General features: G+C 39.8%; 2 protein-coding genes across 4 annotated transcripts; both read left to right on the top strand.

Moving 5' to 3' along the window:
- The first annotated feature begins 11,774 nt into the window (after window positions 1-11,774).
- LOC109854454 (protein ROP) lies at window positions 11,775-18,960 on the top strand. Of its 3 annotated transcripts, none has more exons than XM_020427550.1 (11): window positions 11,775-11,840; window positions 13,929-14,225; window positions 15,023-15,126; window positions 15,574-15,722; window positions 15,795-16,010; window positions 16,073-16,171; window positions 16,258-16,465; window positions 16,546-16,791; window positions 16,861-17,048; window positions 17,144-17,298; window positions 17,383-18,960. In XM_020427550.1, exons 1-11 carry the CDS (start codon window positions 11,813-11,815, stop codon window positions 17,442-17,444), a joined length of 1,752 nt encoding a protein of 583 aa, XP_020283139.1. In that variant the 5' UTR covers window positions 11,775-11,812; the 3' UTR covers window positions 17,445-18,960. The 3 variants fall into 3 exon arrangements, with proteins under 3 accessions (XP_020283139.1, XP_020283138.1, XP_020283137.1); XM_020427549.1 differs by lacking the exon at window positions 15,023-15,126 and adding an exon at window positions 14,563-14,666; XM_020427548.1 differs by lacking the exons at window positions 11,775-11,840; window positions 15,023-15,126 and adding exons at window positions 11,934-12,008; window positions 14,563-14,666.
- Window positions 18,961-19,239: 279 nt separating this feature from the next.
- On the top strand, window positions 19,240-21,346 carry LOC109854459 (argininosuccinate synthase). The gene is given in 6 exon segments (XM_020427557.1): window positions 19,240-19,260; window positions 19,421-19,489; window positions 19,630-19,875; window positions 20,065-20,210; window positions 20,295-20,588; window positions 21,179-21,346. Coding segments are annotated over 5 exon segments (765 nt in total). The 3' UTR covers window positions 20,578-20,588; window positions 21,179-21,346.
- The last annotated feature ends 484 nt before the right edge of the window (window positions 21,347-21,830 follow it).

The following is a 21,830-nucleotide window of genomic DNA, read 5'->3' as shown; positions in this document are numbered from 1 at the left end:
GGGCGTCGCGCGCGGAGGCGGCTCCGCACATTGTTATCGCGTGATATTGCGAAGGTTGCGGCGCGATTATGTAGAGATTTTTAGAAAAACGCGACAAATCTTTCTCCGACTTGTTGCGACCCCTCGACGTTTTTAATTATTTTCTCCCAGGCTAGATACGCGCGCCCGCGCGCGACTGTTCCGAGAGAAATGTAATTTATTACGTAAATCGGATAATGTGCTCGAGAATACATATCTTGCATCTGAAATAAAGGAAGCATTCGCGTAAAATTACATAGACACACACATACACAGAGTAGAAAATAAACACGTAAAGTCTGTAATCATTCGCAAATGACCGACCGTTCGTTAACGCACCTGTCGCTTTCCACACGCGATCTTACGTTCGACGTCGTCGTTTCGATATCGCGAGCGTACAGGAAACTGACCTCTCCAATGTACAACAACAGATCCTGGCAGATCCGCCGATCAATTTCACCGTGGCGGCTCGTCAAACGCAGGGCTATTCGATTAACTTCTTGTCACGCCGTGTGTATGTACGCGCATTCCCGAGTCGTTAATTAACTTTAATATCGTCCCCGCGTGTACATACTCGTGTATGTTGCGTCGCCGTCTCCCGTATCGGGACGCAAAGTAGCTATTAGCCGGGGCTTATACTCCCGCCTTCATTAGGCAATAAACTCGGATAATTATCGCCGTTACGTGCGCCGCAACTTCCCTCTGTTGTTGTTGCGCCGCGCTGCCGCGAAAAACGCCTCAACACGCTCAAGATATAAAATACAAAAGAGCCATTCTCGACCGCTGTTTTGTTTCGTGATAGAAACGCGGCCTAGACCCTGATCCGCCGCGCGTTCAAAATTAAATCGGATTTGACACTCGTTTTACCCCGACGACGACACGCTGCGGCAGTTTTATCCCGGCGCGAGACAATGCAACGCTTTCAGCAACGAACGTTCGGCGTATAAATAGCGGAACGAATTCCGCGCGGGAGAATTCAAGTTCTCGTATAGGATCGAACTCTCCGCGTATCGGAGATATTCTCGAGAGCGGATATTGCGGTAAATATTTTTACTTCGTTCGAGATATATATAGAAGTAATTACCGTTTTAATTCAATCCAAAACTTCGTACACATATACACACACACACACACACACACACAAAATCGTAACGCGAAACTCTCTTTTTAAACTAGTTCAAATCCCGCGGGCAACACGCGGGCGACTTCATCGCGGACCGTTGCGAATTTATGAGATAATGTCAATAAAACCAAGACCGAAACTTCTCTGTCTCTACGAGACTTTATGTATTCTTTGCCACGAGAAGACCCAGGCCTGTGTGTTTCCTCCTCCCTCCACCGGGCTTGAGTAAACGGAAACTGGGATTTCTCTCGAAGTTTATATTCTCGTGTTTCCCGTCAAGGCTCCGTGCGTGCCCTCGCCAATGTACACGCAGACATCGAAGAATATCAATCTCGCACTGATATTTTAATCGTCCCGTTCCTGACTCCGCCAAGTCAAGCGTGACCGAGCGACTCTCTCTCTGTCATTAAACAAAAACGATGTTTGTAACTTCACCAAGTACATGTATTTATAACGCACGATCTGCCAACAGAACGGAATTGCGTCATCGCGATAACGTCGTCGTTTGCAACGGTGAATCAATTTACGAATATTTCACACGCTTTTATTGAATTCCGTCGTTTTATTGATAAAAATACGCAATATGGCGCCGTATTTTGCTTGCCGTATATACGTATAATAATCAACGTTTAATGGATTATTACGCGCGGCTATATCGTTAACGGCGATTTTTCCCGCTCGGTCGAGAGAGAAAAAAAGAGAGAGAAAAAAATGATTTGAAAATGGAGGAAACTATATACATACATTCGCGCGGGGGTAATAATCGTAAATCCACGTCCGAGAATTTTCACGGATTCATCCGCCGTCAGCAATACCTCGCCGCTCTCTGGCTCGATTCCATTCCCCCGCGTCGTTAAATCCGCGCAAGACGAATAATTAAAACCGCAACCTTGAGGTTATACTCGGGAAGAGAGACAATTTTTCGTCGCGAGTTTTTTGTTTGTTGTCGACAAAACTTTCGCGCGAAGCCTTTCGATAACTTGCTCTTTTAATAATATTTATATTTAAATTCTACAAAACTCAGTTCAGGAAATTTATATTTAACAATAGTCACGAGCTAAACAGTTACGTCATACTAAAAACTACTTTCGTAAAAAATTTGAATTATAAAACTTGGCGACAAAAAATATAAACTTTAATTCTCGTAGACGATCGAATAGTCACTACAAAATTATTTTTAAAAAATATTATAATTAGAACAACAGAAACAAAGATTATAAATAATTCAACCTGGTTACATAACTGACGAATTGCTTCTGTCTGAGAGCAGGAAGTAGTCCAGTTATCTTTAGTTTTGGATACAGAGACGGTTGCCAGTTGGATCTTTAAATATTTACCATGGAACTCGCCCATTGGCGAATAGCGGCCAATTCAGACGAACGAACGTGCTCCGATATGTGCATCAATGCATCCGAGCGTTCGCCGAGAAGGTCACGTCTCTCATTACGGGCTAACGATTCGATATTAAGTCCCATGTTTGCTCCCATAACGGCGGAATCGAAGGGAGAACCCGATATCTGCTATTTGCCATTCGATCTCCAAGTTTCCCAACAGAGAGAGGGGTTGGAGAGGCACGGCAAACATGAGACCTACGTATATCAAACCCGCAACCGCCGTACAATCTTACATCTCCACCAACTTTCGTTACACTACAAGCACCACTGCAGAAGCAAATTGCACAATGCCGAAGAAACGACACCTCGTTCGATACTTCTTTAATTTATTAAAAAAAAAAAAAAATAACGTGGAAACGAGATTGTAACGCGATATCCGCGGAACAAAATTGAAGATCTCGCTCTATCTGATCTCCGTGCGGACTTTTCCCACATCTCATGCAGATTTTCTAGCGATCACACGCAAAAAAAAAAAAAAACACCGTCGTCCGAAGAAGAAGGAGACGACGCGTCAATTTCCGCATCAATCATCCGTTGCGAGGGCGAGGTCAAAGAGAAAATTTAAAGACCTGGCGCCGGCGAGAAGCGCTGCGTCAATATTTATTATTTGTACCACCGTTCTGGCGCGAGAGAAAACCGACGCGCGGTGAGACGCGTCATGTACGTGGCACGATTTTTTTTTGCGATAACTTCTATCTCGCGACATTCTTGTCGAACATTTTTTTGAAGAAAATTTCGCGAAAAAATCACAAGCTCGTAAGAACGAATCGATCGGTTGGTGTATCATCGCGAATATAGTCATCGCATCAGTTTACGAAGTTCTCTTATCACAGTTTAATCCGGTCGCGAGTATAATTAAACCGGTCGCAACACATACACCCACACACGAACGAGAAATGCAATCGATCTTTTGCTGCTGTGATAGTTTACGCTGTAATTCTATTATTGGCAAACACCAGGTCTCGAATTGCGACCGCGTGTAACAATTATGAAATATCGTATGTAGCATACGGAGAATATATAAACTTTGAATGCATCGCGCGTTAAATTACTGACTCTGAGAGGAAGTTGATACGCTCGTAAAACGCTGGATTATATACTCGGCTATTATCGTTAGAAATATTGCGCTCTCTTGTCGCGTATATATATACACGCAAATGAAATATTTTTACACGCGCGCGCGCGCACGTGGCGTATTATTTTTAACATCGAACCGCGTAACGATCCCTCATGATCAGGCGCAACGACGTAATTACACGATACGTGTAATCGTTTTTTTACTGCGCGTAATAAGAGAGATCTCGATAAGCCTTTGCGTGGCCACACAATCACTTAATAAAACCTGACGCAAAACTCTTCTCTTCGCGATCGTAAAATATCAGAGCGAGTTGAAAATTCAAACGGTTCCGGTCTTCGACGTTCGATTATCGACTATCGCGGTCGATATTCGCTTTTTGCTTCGCGTTGTCGGGATTAATACAAAAGATATATCTCGATTTCCCATTATACACGGAAGAGAGAGAGAGAGAGAGAGAATAGTTCGTTGGGGAGTTTACAAAAATCCTTGCGCGATAATGATCGCGTTCCGTTTGCTAAATGATTTCCTCTTCCTTCTCCCTCTTCTCTGTGTAACTCTTTCTCGACACAAGTATTTGTACCTTATATATATATTGCGCATTTTATATAACACGATACGAAGCAAGCAAAAAAAGAGAAAATAGATCTCGGCTGTAAGACGTTTTCATGAAAAGAAATCGCCTCGTTCGCCCCAGCGGCTTGACATGAGAGAGTATTCGATATATGCAAACAAAATTATCAGTTGAACCGCTGAAAGAACAAAGAGAAAAGTGCGAAGGAAGAGAAGAGACGGACGAGAAAGAAAAATAGAGAAACTCTCTCCGTATATCTCGGCGGAGAGTCGCGGAATGCCGTGAACTCGGGTTCAAGCTTTACGAGCGTGCTCCACACAGCCGGGTGTGCGCGCCGCGATATCGATTACTGGGAACACTAGTGCAATTACACAATGAAGTAGTAATGACAATATTGCCGATAAACCTGATCGCGCGCGCGCACAAACGATGAACGCGCAGAAACTCGGCGCGCGGTTATGAACTTCGATCAAACGAGCGCCGCGCGCGCGAATCGTATGATAAATCAATTTATTTGCTTGCGCTCTTCTCGTTCTCGGGAGAGAAACGCGCAAACCGTCCCGGATTCGCTCGTTGTACACAAGCGCGGAGCGAAACGCGACTCTGTTGAAAAAACACGATACATACAACAATCGCGTACTACCCTCGCTCGGTTTTATTGTAACGACGCGACGATATGGAACGATTATTGCGTCATTTGCATCCCGACTATTGAGATACGGCGTTCTCCCTTGACCGTTTCGTTCTTTTCGTTTGTTTTGTTGTTTTGTTGCCAACTTTTGCCGATAAATTTTAATTTCGTTTAATGCCGATTGTACGCCGATATTAAAATCGTTGGTGGAGACACTTTTGCATTCTATTAAATTATTAATTTATTGCATTATTATACACTGATACGATATTTGTGTATAGAAACGTTCGCGCATTTTTTTTTATCTCTCACGAATCTTTTTCACCAAATAAGGACTTTATCCTGGAAATATCTCCGACATTTACAGCACGTGATTATTTTTCTTACTTAATCGCGCAACAACTTTCTCGTATCAAGAGAATTTAATTTCGGCGATCCGAGTGAGGATCGGGAATGTTTTTGTGAATCAGAAGTTGAGATAAGGACGTTCGCACCTCACAGCCAAAAAAGGTCAGCTTCAAGAAAACGCAACGCGCTTGTCAACAACCGCTTAAGAACGAAGTTTATTCTGTTCTTTACCGATGCTATCAACTCTTCTTGAGAGATACTTTATTGCGAACCCGACACTTTGTCACGAGAGTCTTTAAATCTTTCGTAAAAATCTTTTGACCCAAATCTGGCAAACAGAAGAAAATTAACCAAATTCTGCGTATCATTCTCTCTCTCTCTCTCTCTCTCTCTCTCTCTCTCTCTCTCTCTCTCTTTTTCTCTCTCTCTTTCTTTCGATGTAATTCGAAAATCTTGAAGTTTCGTTTCGAAACGTATTGAGAAAAAAGTCACGCGTTCGATTTTTTTGTACAGTCAAAGAGAACGAAATACGAATCGTCGCCTCTTTGTCGTCGTCGTGATTCCGTCTGATTTCCATGCAGATCACACGCGGCGAGAGTCACCCACCTGGCGGACAGTAACCTGTGCCTCGCGTAGATAACACACGCCCTGCCTTTCGTCACGTGTCGCGGAAACGTTCTCTCTCTCCTTATTATTTCCGGGAGGGTACGTAGTGGTCGTGAAATACGACCGAAGCGTTGCGAACCCATGCTCGTTCGAAACCTCAGCCTAAAGGGCACCGTGCCCATCAATAAAAGCAAGAGAAAAATGAATCACACTTTCACGTGCACCTGCGACATTTTTCTCGTAAGAAATATTTCAACAAAGTTATACTCGTCGAAAATTGCTCCTTTTTTTAAACACATGTCACAAAATACTTCTGTTAAGATTTTCTTTTTTATTTTTTAAGTACACAGATATTTAGTAAGTTTTACAACCACGTGCACACACGTAGAAATGTTAACATAAAACAAGTAGAGAGCTAAGAGAGAAAGATTTTTTTTAGTCATCTCGACAATTGACGAGAGAGCAAACAGTAAACATGAGAGAGAGAGAGAGAGAGAGAGAGAGAGAGAGAGAGAGAGAGAAAGAGAGAGAGAAAGAGAGAGAGAGAGAAATGCTTCGAAGACCACTTCAGCCAAGACAAGGACATTCAGACGACGTAGACCGTGAACGGCGGATGTGTACAAATTCATGATACAGGGAACGTCCATTCGCAGGCAAGAGCAGAAGACAAAAGGTCTCTGCGATGGAGATGGCAATCAAATGGGAATGTTTTCATTTCGATGCAAATGCGAGTGTGACGCGGGAGAGACTCTTCGGGAGTGAAAAAAAAAAAAAGATATAACGATCTATGTGAGACGGGAGGAGGAGAGCTTTACCGATACTTTGACGATACGCATCGATGCAGATGCGCGGCTGATCGTAGAAACAAAGAAGAGCCAGGAAATTAAAATACTCCCATGAGCGTGTCCCGCGTACGATCCGTGTAATCGCGGATGTTCTCGAGGAAATATGAAAATCGTCCAAATAAAAATCGACGAAAAATCAACGTCAGAAAATCGAAAAATCAACGGTGGGAAATGAAATGCAATGCTTCTGAACAATTGATAGCAAATGTGCACGTTCAAACGGGATATCTAAATAAATGCGCAACGTTATATTAATGTTATCCAACACGTTTATTAAACGCGTGCCTGCGATATATTAATTTCAATTTAATTGCGCACACAGTGTGTGCGCGTGTAATTTATGCTTTAGCAAAATACATCACGCGTGTTCTCGAGTATTTTCGAGAAATCACCTGCAAAAGATATCGTCAGGTATAAACGAGCGCGGATCGTTTGTTGTCGACGGGAAGAAAAAAAGCGGAGGGCGACACGGACGAACGAACCCGAGAATGTTTCTTCGGTCAAGTAAAGAATCGACAGATTTCGCGTACGCGTTCGGGAGGAAGGGAGGGAAATATGTTCGGTGCCGCTCGTAAAAATCGAACTTCCTCGCTTTGACGAAAAAAGGCAGAAAAAACACGCGGGGTCGTTAAACCCGATAACGCTAGAAGTCCTGCCAAAGCCACATGAGAATCGTAACGCGAAAAGAAATTTCATCCTCTCCTTGTTTTCGCTCTTTTTTTTTTTTTTTTGCTTTCTCGCGAGTCCGGTATCTACGTGTCGACGCGACGATCGTTTTTCGACGAACAAGCGAAAAAAAACACGCGAAAATAAAGACGCTCGTATCCCCCTGAGACGCATTTACATGCAAGATAAACTATTGTGTAACGTCCGCGACATTTTTCTATTTTATTTTCTGATCATACTTTGTATTGTTTGATTACGACACTCGTCACGGGCGTGATACGATCCCCCGAGAAAACGGGGGAGAAAAAGGTCAATTAACGCTTCTTAATTAATTGCAATAGTCGCGCGATTCTCAGAAAAGAATCACGCAGAAAAACTTGGTTGGTTGACGACTGAACGAAGAATAAACAAACACAAGAATACAAAAAAGACGCAATTTAAATAATAAAACGCTACACTAATTCTAAGAATAAATAAAAATGTTCAATATATATATACAAATGTTGGTTTTTTTTGTTTTACAAAAACCTGTCGGCTTTATGTTATTTAACTCTTCGCACTGCACACAGACGTCTCAAGTTTATTAAAAAACAAAACCACCACAGAGGTAAAATTTTAGAAGAAAAACCGCGCATCAAGCTTCGCTCGATAACAAATTAACTTTTATCAAGACCACCAGTGTACATAACACTCTTGTATCTGTGTGCAGTTGATAACCACATTCAATATTATGCTTGCTTTACTCTCGAAGGTTGATGGTTTCATATGTTAGAATTACGCGAAATGTCAATGACTTGTCTATACGCAATCAATAAGTACGCAAAAAAAGTAAAAAAAAAAAGAATAAACTCAAACATGAATTTGTTTTCTTTGAGTGAACAATCAATTACGCAATCGTGAAAACAATGAAAATGTATCTTGTGTCTTAATAAAAGAGAAAAATACGATATTGCGAAAATTATAACAATTCGAATAATTCGCACCGAATATATGAAATTTCTATCTCATTATTTTAATTAACACAATCATATTAATCACGATCATATTTTGCAATTTTGACAGATTATGTTCGATAAACAAGTTTTTATCGATCACGTATTTTTGTTTTTTGTTTTTGTTTTTTGTTTTTTGAGACTCGTTCGAGTTAAATAACATCTAATTCCAACACTCTCGTCTTTTGTTTCTGCTCGCGCAGTAATTTAATGTTTGTCATTATGCAACAAAAGCTTGTGGAGCTCGAAAAGAGGGCAACGTTCTCGTTGCATACGTTACGCGCGTGCATTCGCGAGATTAAATGCACAGACGACAATGCAAACTGCAAAACGTCAACAAGCGGACGAGTGCGCTTCTTTTTTTTCTTTTTGCCGAAACACAAAAAAATCCACGTTTTTATTAAATTCCATCTGCGAGAGAAAACGCACGTGGACTCTCTGACACGTGCGCTACTGTCAAACGGTTAAATGGTACGTGACCCGCGCGTACGTAAACAAAAACGTGACCTCTCTTCGACAATCTGCTGCGATTTTCGGAGCATAACGCGCGTGCAAAAACTTAAATTCAAATTTGTTCCGGTAACATTAAGGATTTCGTTAAGTTCCGTTTGAATGTCGAACATGACGTGATATACAAGATATTGAGTACAAACACCACTATCGATCTTTCAACCCCGATACTGCTCGTCTATCGCTACGCACGTAGCGATCACATAGTGAGCGATTCAATTTTGTTTGACTTCGCAGCTCCGATAATCGTTCTCAAACGCTCGTTTGTGATATGTAAACAACGCGTGTAAGTCACTCACCGCAAACGTTGAGCCAGCCCTCGACGCGGCAGGGATATTCCAACTTCATCTTCGCTCCCTTATGCTCTGATCGTGCAAAATCCAGGTCGCCGATGATGTTCTCCCCCACGAGTAACAGGTCCCACCGATCATGCAGATATCCTCCTCCTCTTCGATCCGATTGTCACTGGGAAACGACGATCGCGACGGCGGCAGCGACGGCGACGGCGACACACATTCTTCGCGGAAGGCGCGACGCGGCGCGAACACGCGAATTTTTCTCGCGGTTCGGTTTTTTTTTTTTTTTTTTTTAATTCAATCTCTCTCTGTCACGCGGCACAAAAATTGACACACGGAATTACTGAACGACGATAACGTGAAAACACCGACTTCGGTTCTGCACGGGACGCATGCAAAAAAAGGAGTGCGCAAAATTTCGGCGAATAACGTGATTATTTTCGCGTTGATGTACACACTCTCGTGCGAGCACGACGACGTAGCGCCACACGAACACAACGACGAACGAAACTGAACTGAGTCGCGCGAGCGGCGTGGCGACTGATTTCGACTTCCCCCACGAGCGCGCCGATAGCGCTGGCGTCTCTGCCGGTTCTCCGTCTCTCTCGCACGTCTGCACCTCTGTTTCTCGCTTCTCTCGCTCTCGTCAGGTCTTCAGCTCGTTTCTATTGCTTGTTTATCGTTACGGAGAAAGAGATTTTGAATTGCAAAGTCCATAATCACCGACTGAATCTCAATAGATGACATAAAATTGTCGAAATAAACGCGAGTTAGAAATGAGAGCAAGAGAAAGAGGGAGAGAAGCGGAGTTTATTATTCGCAAAGTTTACCTGACCAACATGTAATTCACATTCGTTTATTAATCCATTGTCACAGTTGATTCTGTTAATTTCAATATTTTATATCTTGTCCTGAGATTTGCTGTAGGTACAAACACCGCATCTCGAAACGCGTCGTATCTTGATTCTGACGCCGCGATATCGCGCGATTTTATTCGCCGTTCCGCGAAACGCGTACGACAATCTCGATCACTTACAAAAAAATATAAACTTACCGCGACTTCGAATCTCGCTATTGTTCCGAATCGAATCGCGTAATAACAATGAGAAAAACAACAAAGTTATTACGGAGTACGACTTGCGCGCAACGCGATCCGCGAAACTGTAATGGCGGACGGAGCGTCTCGACTTGGAAATATCGCGGCAACGTTCACTGAGTTACGATGCATGTTTCGCCTGCGAGCAAGTATATTTTATCAAATATTCTGAGATCCTGTGCACGCTATGCTTTCTGAGAATTTAGAAACGATCAAAGCTTGTTGTGATTGTCGCAAAATGTGTTTCGAAAGATAAATATCGAAAATATATTTAGATTTCTCTCGTCTGTTTCCGCTATAAATTTCGACCAAATTCCTTGAGAGTCAATTACTATTTGTTTAAATAAATCTACTATTAAACAAATTAATAACTAATTACAATAACATTCGAATTTGAACACACAAACAGTTGGCAATCAAGTTACGATCTTATTGTCGGAAGTGGGAGTCGATATATGAGTTTGCTTTTTTTCGAAAAACATTTTATATATACAAAACATAATTACAATACAAAATACCGTGCGTAAGGTGCATAATCAATCAAGTAATACCTGAATAAAACTTGTGAAAAAAGAGAAAACGGAAGAGACGCCCGCATCTCGTGCGGTTAATGACGGCGAAAGGACCGACGTTCGTTGCGCGCTAAATTGGCGCGCAGCGGCCATTGCTGCCACCTTCGGCTACCGAACTCGATCGCCAGAATCGATTAATCGCATCGGACGATTATTCGTTCAATCAGAGAGAATACTGTGAACGGTCAGGCTCTTTAAGAGCCGTCTACAATGGAGAGTTGTAGGCCGTAACAGTAAGAAATTGACAAATCACAATCGATTATTCTTCTGTCTGTGATTGGTCAATTTCTTACTATTACGGCCTACAACTCTCCATTGTAGACGGCTCTTTACAGGGCGGAAAAACTATTACACATTCTTTTACGGGACTGGTCGCTCCCAGGTCCGAATTCATAGTCGTTTCTCAAATCTTAGATCTCGTAAAATATATTTGGACTCGTGCACATAGCACAGAATACAACCGCACGCTGTGAACATAGCGAGGAATAGAACCGTGTCCACATTTGGACATAGCGCACGCACCGACAAGTTGCTCGTGGATATGGTTATGTAGTTGCCAATGTGCACCATCTATGGACATAGCGCTGGCTTGGAGAGCGAAAAAGTGATTACACATTTTTCTATGGGCCTGGCTGCTCTCAGGCTTTTTTCTGCTTTCATACTCTCGCTCAGTTATGAAAAACCGAATGAGTAGCAGCTACATTGATATTTAAGATTGGAGATTCGAGATCTGAGAGCTGAAATTTGAGATTGGAGACGAGATCTAAGATTTGTGAAACAACTATGAATTCGGGACCCCAGCCTTCTCTCTGCTTTTTGGAACGAAAACCTGAAGAAGCCGTCAGTTATGTTTGTTCGATTTACGCGTATTTTATGTTTCACTTTTCTGCCACTTAGTGAACGCTGAGATGCTGTTAATCTTTATTACAATGTAATAATACCGAGTAGCATCTCATAGTTATGTACATAGTCGAAGTTCCAATTAATCGGTCAGCGGGATTTGCAGCCCTGAATACGTCGCGCGCGCTCCCTGGTGTCCGGGTGGGAAGCTCGGCGAGTCAGCAAAATGGCGCTCAAGGGACAAGTCGGTCAAAGTGAGTAGCATAAAAAAACGCAAATTTCAAACACACCGGACACACTATCGCGTTAAACATTATTGTGCGATATTGTCGGTCGTAACTTGCGCTACGTCAATTATGTCGATTTTTCGTCAATTGTTCCTCGTGTCATGTCACGTCGTAAATTTCACCGCCCATCTTTCGGTATGACTAATGTCGACGGCTGGGTGATGACACGGAAATGTCAAACGTAGATTAAAAAATAGACACAAACGAAACGCCCGATTTTTTTGTCTCGCGATCTAACGAGCGATCGAAATGGAATCCAAGCCTCGGTATAACATCGACGAGTTGTTTTTGGATTAACTGCGAACGCAGAATAGTCCACTTTGCGCCGTGTTGTTGTGTATAAACACAAATCATTCCTGTGTCCGCGGTGTCAGTTTGCTTGCTTCTATTGACTGTTGATTTTCTCTAATCTTTGATTTATATGTGTCTATATGTATTTTTAGTTGTGCATATTATTCCTGTTTTCGGAAGAATAACGATTATCGAACACGCAGCTCGCAAACGTCGAGAGATTTACGGGACCGTTACGTGAATAATCTGACAAAAATTTCTTTCTGTTTTTTTTCTTTAAGTATTTTTTGCGTGCCCTTTAACCGTCAACGCGATTTTTGCGAGTATGTACGTTTTTTCTCTTCGTAAAACTGGTACTCTTGCTCTTTGTGTCTTGGCTATGCAAGATAGAGATCTCTCACGCCCTATGTTGGTTTATCTATAAATACACTAATCAGTCACGTCGATATCGCAAACAAAAAGTACAAGCGATGTGCCAGTTTCACCGCAACGCGAAGTTTTCATCGGCAATTTGCGTCTTTTCGTGGAAGAATAACTGTTGCTACTGGAAGTTACTTAACAAGATTAAATGACGTGTTTAAATGACGATAAAACGTTTTAAAATGTATTATCAGAGTAGGAAGCATGTCGCACGAGTGAGCTGAACGTGTACATTTTTCAAATAAAACTTGTTAATGAATTTTTAATGCATTTTTGAAAGGCGTAACTTCAACGTTGTTTTCATGCTCTATTTTTAACGATACTATCGTACATGAAATAAAATAAATTTTACATTTAATATATTTTCAACGATTGTTCAACAATTAATCTCGAAACAGAATTTTTTTCGTAATAATCTTTGTGACTCGCTAAGTGATCCAAGTAGTAAATCTTTGTGTTTCTGTGTCGTCAGAGATGACGTCTAAGATCGCGAAGTTGGTTCTTTCGGACAACGAAAAAACTTTTCTTTGTCTCTTATGTTTACACAAATACGTTGATTTTTTTTAATTGAAAAGAAAGTTTGGAAAAACTGGGCATGTAACTTTCTTGATACGCGCCTGAACGTAGTGACGTCATTCTGAAGACGATCAATATACGTTTTAGCTCTGCGCCGCACACACACACACACTATGTGCGCGATTCATGATTTGTATGAGATTTATATTATTTTCCCAAGAAAACGCCTTTGCGTGTCCAACATGAGTATGAAAATCGAACCACAGCGTCCTTGCAAATTCAAGGAGCAAAAAAATAAGACGTGCAAATGCAACGAATATTTTCTTTAATTTTTTTAAATAAATCAATATTCCCAGAAAAATTGATTGTCAATTGATTGTTTATTTCATTGTCAATGATTTGTACAAAGTCAACTATATTTGGTCCTTGACGACTGCACGATTTTGTTTTGTTAACACTAGATATACCAGCTATTTAAATATACCTATTAAAAAATACAAAAAATATATTTGTTACGAATATATATATAAAGTAACATTAAGTTCATAAAATGTATTCTCTACTTATAGCTACAAAAGTCATAACATCAAGCTTCGAAAAGCAAATGTTACATGCAGTAAAAATTTTGAATTGAAATTGCACGACCAGTCAAAATGACTGGTCTGGTAAATCTAGTGTTAATCAAATTACTTTGCTACTTTTTTCAACTTTTATGATTATTGTTTCATCTCAAAATTATTCAAGAAAACAGCAAACTTAAGGGATTGTTGAGAAAGCGTGTTTTTCTTTCAACGAATTCTCACAAGAAATCTTTCACACGTCTCGCAGAGATTATGAATGAGGTGATCAAGCAAAAGAAGAAAACAACAGGCGGCGTGGAATGGCGGATTCTGGTGGTGGATCAGCTCGCGATGAGGATGGTGTCCGCGTGCTGCAAAATGCACGATATCAGCGCGCAGGGTATCACCCTGGTTGAGGATATCAACAAGAAGCGCGAGCCACTGCCAACGATGGAGGCCATTTACCTTATCACGCCCTGCAACTCGTCGGTGCAGAAGCTGATCGACGACTTCAGCAATCCCACGAGAACCACTTACAAGGTTGCCCACGTGTACTTTACGGAAGGTATATGTCGCAGCAAATCACGCGTATTCTCTCTTGGAATATGCGCCTCTTGTATCCTCCTTCCTCCCGTAACGAAAATCCGAGCGATAATTTGTTTTTCTTCTTCCACGAGATCTCGCGCAATTTCGGAAATTTGGAGATTTTGAAAAAAAATTTCAAACTCTTTCCAAAACTTTTTCGATCGATCAATACATTTGTCAATAATTTTTCTTGGGAAATTGCAAAATACAGATTATTTCACAACCTCAATATAAATAAATCAAGAACAGTCGGACCAATATTTTTGTTTTTCAAATTTGCCGTGATGATCCGACATACTCAGTATATTTCTTTGCAGTGTGCCCTGACGAGTTGTTCAAAGATTTGTGTCACTCGCTGGTAGCTAAGCGCATAAAGACACTAAAAGAGATCAACATCGCTTTCATACCTTACGAAGAGCAGGTAAAACAACGAACATTTATATGAAAAGGAAAATGTGTTTGAAATGCGTCTCGTCTTATGGTGGCGGGCACCACGTATACATGTTCATATAAATATTTTTTAATACATACACATACACACATATTAATACTACTGTTCGTTACTGTGTCGATCTGTGTTCACTTCTCGGTCTCTAATCACGTGAATTTTAGTCGCACCGGGTCACTCGGATATCGGTTATAGATCGTTAAAAGCGATGTTTACATCTCTCATCCAAGACCTATCCAAAGTCTGTCCCTAAAGCCTCTAACACGATTCACGTGCAAGCATCACATACTAATAATCAGAATGCATTCATGCTCGCACTCGATGCCCAGTATGCCCGGAGGAGCTGTTCAATGAAATCTGCAAGTCTCTCGCCGCTAAAAAGATCAAAACCCTCAAAGAGATCAACATCGCATTCCTGCCGTACGAATCGCAGGTGACGATTAAGCAGACGAAACTAGTAGACGCAAACACATAGTAGTCGTAGTTTTTTAAAGGAGCGTATATCGAGGCTTTTAAAAATAATATAGAAAATATCTTTCGTTCGTCGAATCTCTCGTATCTCATGAGCTTGGAAAATTTCTCTGCTTCTTCGGATTTTGTCGGTTTACTTGGTTGCGAAAGACGCAGGCGATAGACTTCCTCTCGCCGTAGAGAAACTTCTCGTCATTGTTTTTCCTTTCGACTCAAGAATATCGACATGCCATGCATAATTATGCCTGCAGTGTGATTTATACTAATTAATCGTCCAGTCTGAGATTGCATTACTTTTGGAAAATTACTAATCGGCATGCTGCTTGTCTAATTCGCTTTGAGTTTAAAGATTTATAGATATAGAAAATTATAACAAAATTATCGCAAAACTGCATTTCTCGTGATGTAGGTTTTCTCGTTGGACTCGCGCGAGACCTTTGCCTGCTTTTACAATCCCTCTTTCTTCAACCTGCGACCGGCTAACATGGAGCGCATCGCCGAGCAAATTGCAACGCTCTGCGCCACTCTCGGAGAATATCCATCAGTCAGATATCGCAGGTAAATTGGTTATCGTTAAACGCGACTTTGCGTTAATCAAACAAATAGCAAAAACAAAGAAATCTGCCGCAGTGATTTTGATCGCAATGTCGAGCTGGCGCAGTTGGTGCAGCAGAAACTGGACGCGTACAAAGCTGATGAGCCGACGATGGGAGAAGGGCCTGAAAAGGCACGTTCTCAGTTGCTGATTTTGGACAGAGGATTCGACTGCGTCTCACCTTTGCTGCACGAACTTACACTGCAAGCCATGGCGTACGACTTGTTGGACATTGACAACGATGTCTACAGGTAAAGTAAAAAATCGCGCATTTAAAAACAAAAAACTTTGATAAATCTAACGTTTAAAATAGGTTTGAGGCAACTCAGGGTCAGGAGAAGGAAGTGTTGTTGGACGAAAACGACGACTTGTGGGTGGACCTCAGGCACCAGCATATTGCTGTAGTATCTCAGTACGTGTATACAAAAATGAGTTGAAATGTTTTCCTGAATGATTAACAATTACAGAGAGCGTTAACAAGTGTGTCCTGTTTTTCAGGAACGTGACCAAGAATTTGAAAAAGTTTACAGAATCAAAAAGAATGCCGCAGGGCGACAAGCAGAGCATGCGAGACCTGTCGCAGATGATCAAAAAGATGCCGCAATATCAAAAAGAGCTGAGTAAATATGCCACGCATTTGCAATTAGCTGAAGACTGCATGAAGCGTTATCAAGGAAACGTAGATAAGCTTTGTAAAGTGGAACAAGTACGTTTTTACTTTTGCTCTTTCTCAACTTGATAAAAGATGCTCATTTAAACACATGTCTTCAAATGCATTCATTCTAGGACTTAGCTATGGGCACCGACGCGGAAGGCGAACGCATCAAAGATCATATGAGGAACATCACGCCGATACTACTCGATCAGACCGTGAATCATTTGGACAAATTGCGTATCATCGCTTTATACGTCATTAGTAAAAATGGCATCAGCGACGAAAATCTAAATCGTTTGGTTCACCACGCTCAGATATCGGTCGATGACAAGCAGACCATCGTCAACATAGGAAATCTCGGCATCAATGTTCTAGACGTAATCTATACATATTATACATTAATAAAATTTAGTAACATTTTTTACACTTTACAATATTCTGTGCAGACCAATCGCAAGAAGCAATACACAGTACCGCGCAAGGAAAGAATCACGGAACAAACCTATCAAATGAGCCGTTGGACTCCGATCATCAAGGACATTATGGAAGATTGCATCGAGGATAAGCTTGATTCAAAACATTACCCGTTCCTAGCCGGACGCGCAGCTAGTTCGGGATATCATGCGCCAACCAGGTATATTTATAGTAGTGTCTTTTCTCTCTTTTTCTTAAAAATTTAAAGTCATTTAAATTATTTAATAAGTTCCTTAAAACTGTAAATATTTACAGTGCGCGATATGGACACTGGCACAAAGACAAAGGCCAGCAGACTATCAAAAACGTTCCCCGCTTGATTGTTTTCATCATTGGCGGAGTGTGCTTCTCCGAAATACGATGCGCGTACGAAGTTACGAACGCGCTGAAAAATTGGGAAGTCATAATCGGTAAGTGCTCAGGTCCAGCTTTTCTCTCCGAATAAAAAGAAAAGCAAATTCTCATAAGAAAACATTTGTGCATTTTCGTTTCAGGTTCATCCCATATCATTACACCGAAATCATTTCTGAACGACCTGAGTAAACTACATGTCTAAATTAACGCGCAATTAAAACAAAAAAGAAACAACATTCCTATAAAGTTCTCTATGTCATCTTTAGCTTCGACCTCGTCAGTAATACCAGCCGCAAAATCATCGATGATCTCGTACACAAAAAATTAGATTTATTTATTTAAGTAAACAAAAGAGTCAATTCTTTACGCGCCTCGTTTGCGGCGAAAAACCGTATATATGATCTTTATAACTACATGATATATTCGTAGTATATAGTTTATCATTTGAGTAACAATGAAAGTATTCGTGCAACGGAGCACGAAGAGTCTTGATCGGACGCGTTATCCAGAGTCAAGTGCCTGCGCGCGAATACATAAATCGAAGATCGTACGAGACGACAACACGTTGGCAATACTGATGCAAATTGCAATTGGAGATGTACAATGATATCAGGCTCGTGAAAGAACGAGCCACTAATACAACTTTAGAGATGTATTCATATTCAACATATATATATGTTGCATATATATATGTTGCATTAATCCTTGTCTAATAATAAGAAAGAGAATTTGCAAAGAAAAGATGTAAAAACATATGTGTTAGAGAGAAAAAAAGAAAAACCTAGTGATATACTCTGTACATTTCTCGTTACATTAGTATTTTGTTATCGTCTGTTAGTTGAAAGTTACCGTGACCGTGTTAGAGTTAATATTTTAAATGTAGAGCCAATATACAATATAACTTGAGTGTGCACCGCTTTTCAGAAGAAATTTTCATCCCATTGCGATATAGAGACGTTGTATCGCCGATTTGCTTTTGTCCTCTCTTCTAATTCCAGTATTTGAAGCAATTTTGACAGTTAATATTGAAAAGATAACACATTGCCGCGTTATTTATTCGATATTATTTCTCGAAATAGACTTAGCGTTATATATATATTAAATGTAAAATAAACTCTGCGTGTTCAACCTGACGCTTGTTCTTCCTTTGTGTTGACTTATTTATATAAATGTATGAATGTGTACGATGTATGTGTATTATTTTTAATATTTTTCGTGCAATACATACTTCTCGAGTTAATTTAAGTAATTTTCAGTTAACGTTATCATACACACTTAACATAATTCGCATATATACAATGATATTTTACATTCGATATATGTGTAATATCTATTCAGCGCTCTCTCTTTGACAGATCCTATTAGCGATTTATGTAATTTTGTTTGAGAATGTAACGCAGACAGTGTTAGCAATAATGCTATATATATATATAGCGTTACAAAAATACGTGCATCGCAAAACATTCCACTGCAATATCGAATCGCAATTTAACGATTGTGGCAAAAAGGAGCGCTTTCGAACAGAGAATCTTGCGCTTGTTGACGAATGAAGACGATATTATTGTAATGTCAATAAATGTTACGATCTACTTAGCGGAGAAATTATCGCAAAGTTAAATGATATTTATAAAGTATATATTGTTATGTAAATGTATGTATGTGTAGATTCTAGTGGCTGAACGAAGTGTTCTGCTTATAAAGGCCTATGATGCGCTTTATTTAACGTCTCTCTTTAATTATCACCATATTCGCAAGGATTGGAAATCAAAAGCCGACTTGATATACTGTCTCGCTTGGTAGATATCTTTGATACATCGAGTTTCCAAAAGTTATCAATAATAATCGTCAAGGTCATAACAAAACGTTTCTGCACACTCAAAATATGTTTACAGTATTAGAACGAGCTAAACATCAATACTGTTGACTGCCATCTTCTCTGCTTTTGTTTTTTCTGTAATATTTTTTTGTATTCACTCGCTGGTGACAATTGATAAAATATGTCAGATTTAAAGAAAAAAGTGATTCTGGCGTTCAGTGGTTAGACATTTCTTACATACTGTTTTGGTTAAGAGAAGAAGAATTTCAAGTTGTTGCTTGATAAGAATTTTTAATTACACACACACACACGTCTGTCTTTTCTCTGATATATATAAGAAAATCGCATCTGAGATTATTTAGGCGAACATTGGACAAGACGAAGATTTCGAGGCTGTTAAAGAGAAGACGCTCAAAATTGGTGTTATTAAGGTAAAATCTTTTTTTCTGTTGTTTTGCGTAAATTTTGTTACTTAAAAGTTTTTAATTTTTATGACAAAACAGTGAAATGAAACCCAATTGCTTCCGTTTAGATAATTAGCGTAACGATATGTAAATTCGATTGTTTAAAGGTTGTGATAGATGATCTCAAAGAAGCGTTTGTAACTTCTTACGTATGGCCCGCCGTGGCCTGTGGCTTGGTCTACGAGGGAAGATATTTTCTAGGCACTTCCATAGCACGACCGTGCAATTAGTCCGGGTTGGTCAAAGTCGCAAGAGCTGAGAACGCCAATATCATCGCACACGGAATAATCGGAAAAGGGAATGATCAAGTTCGCTTCGAATTGAACTGTTACAGCTTCTGTCCGGAAATTACGGTACTTCTACATTTAAAAAACCTCAAAAATGAAAATTAAAATATTTAATTTTATAGATTCTTGTGTGCAGAATTGTTATATATTCTTTTATGTACTTTAGAAGCATAGAAATTAATTTGTTCCGACATACAGAGAAAGAAAATAATATTTAAAGAAAGTGTTTATAAAATATTTTTGAACATTAAACAGATTTTAACTCCGTGGAGGGAACCAAAGTTTTACACAAGGTTTCAGGGAAGGTCGGACTTACTAGAATACGCGCGAAAAAATAGAATTCTAATTTCAGCAACGCGGGAAGAACCGTGGAGCACTGATGCTAATCTTGTACATATTAGGTAATCCAATATATGTTCTCATTGGACATAATTAAATGCATTGAGAAATTAATTAATATTGTATTTTTGTACGCGCGCGCGCAGTTATGAGTCAGGAATATTGGAGAATCCTGTCATTTCAGCACCGAGAAATCTCTACAAGATGATCAGTGATCCGGTTGATTCTGTCTTAGAAGCGGAAGAGATTGAAATCAGCTTTAAAAAGATATATCCGATTAGCGTGAAGAGAACCAAAACGTTAATTGACACTCCTCTGGAAATTATCGAGTATCTTAACAAAGCCGATGGCGCATACGGTATCGGTAGAATAGATATTATGGAAAATCGTTGGATTGAAGATACACTATCATCAACCTGTGAAGTGTAAACGCATGAAAAGTAAGTTATGTTTATATAATTAAATTTCGCAGTCTCGCGGAATTTACGAGTCACCAGGCGTGAAGATTCTGTACGTAGTACATCAGATTTCTGGAAGTGTTTACTTCAGACCGCAAAGTTTTGAGAATCAAATAATATGACAGAATATCAGATTACGTCTACAACGGTAAAACACAATCAAAAAACTTGTAAATACTCTGAACATACAGACGAAAGATAAGCTGAACTGTATTACGGGATTTTAGTTTTTATCCGAGCGTGACTTTGTACGAAAAAGTATTCAATACTCGTAAAAGTACGTGAACGGTACAGTGAGACTGCAACTACAAAAGAAATGATTAAATCACGGTTTGGAAAAACTCAATTCCGAATATTAAAAGTCATCGAACACATTTGTGTTACCCATAATTTTAAGATATAATCATATGTAAAATATAATAACAATATCTGCAGACAAACCAAATTAAAAACATTAAAACCAAGTTTTAGAAAGAAAGATCTAAGTGACGATAAATGATCTAACAGTAAGAACATCCATTTATCATTACTTTGATGAGAAGTAATTGCTGTCTTTTCTGTTCCTCGTGTAGTGATGGCGATTGGCAGATTGAGCGAAGTTTCGCTATACAACGAGAATCTAGTCTCGATGGATGAAAGATGAATTTGAGCTTGCGGACGCTACTGAATTTGTCTGCACGCAGGCCCTCAGATTGAAAGAGGACCATCGATTCAACGAACTGTCTGAGAATCAACACAAGTTTCAGTTAATAAAACAAAAATAGACACGAACACACTTATCTGAACGTTGTTTAATTAAATCTTAACGTTTACACAGCGCCCGTTTCTTAAAACATAACTATAGATATTCTTTGATAAGATAGAACGATCTAAATATATATGCAGTGAAAACAAAAACTACGCGTATTAGTGTGTGAGAACATAATAACGAACAAATTAATACGTGTTGTACAAAATTGTTGATCTTTTGGCAGATCTTGTAGTTGTATCATATAGTTGAGAAGTGAAAACGTTGAAAAGAGGTGTAAGGTTTTTGCAATAAAACACTACCACACCATGTATTTTTGTTTTCATTTTAGTTATTAATAATTAAACTTTAGGATTAGCATATACTCCTGGGGATTATAATAATGTATATAATACGCCGTACTTTTGGGGATATATTTAATAGTATACACACAGGTAATCGTATTTTTTTTGTTTTGTTTGCATTTGCACTACTTC

The sequence above is a fragment of the Pseudomyrmex gracilis genome, unplaced genomic scaffold (genome assembly GCF_002006095.1).
Source record: "Pseudomyrmex gracilis isolate BER0280 unplaced genomic scaffold, ASM200609v1 scaffold_66, whole genome shotgun sequence".
In the NCBI taxonomy this organism is placed as follows: Eukaryota; Metazoa; Arthropoda; class Insecta; order Hymenoptera; family Formicidae; genus Pseudomyrmex; species Pseudomyrmex gracilis.
Note: the sequence above shows the minus strand (reverse complement) of the source record. Positions and strands in the feature narration are given on the sequence as shown.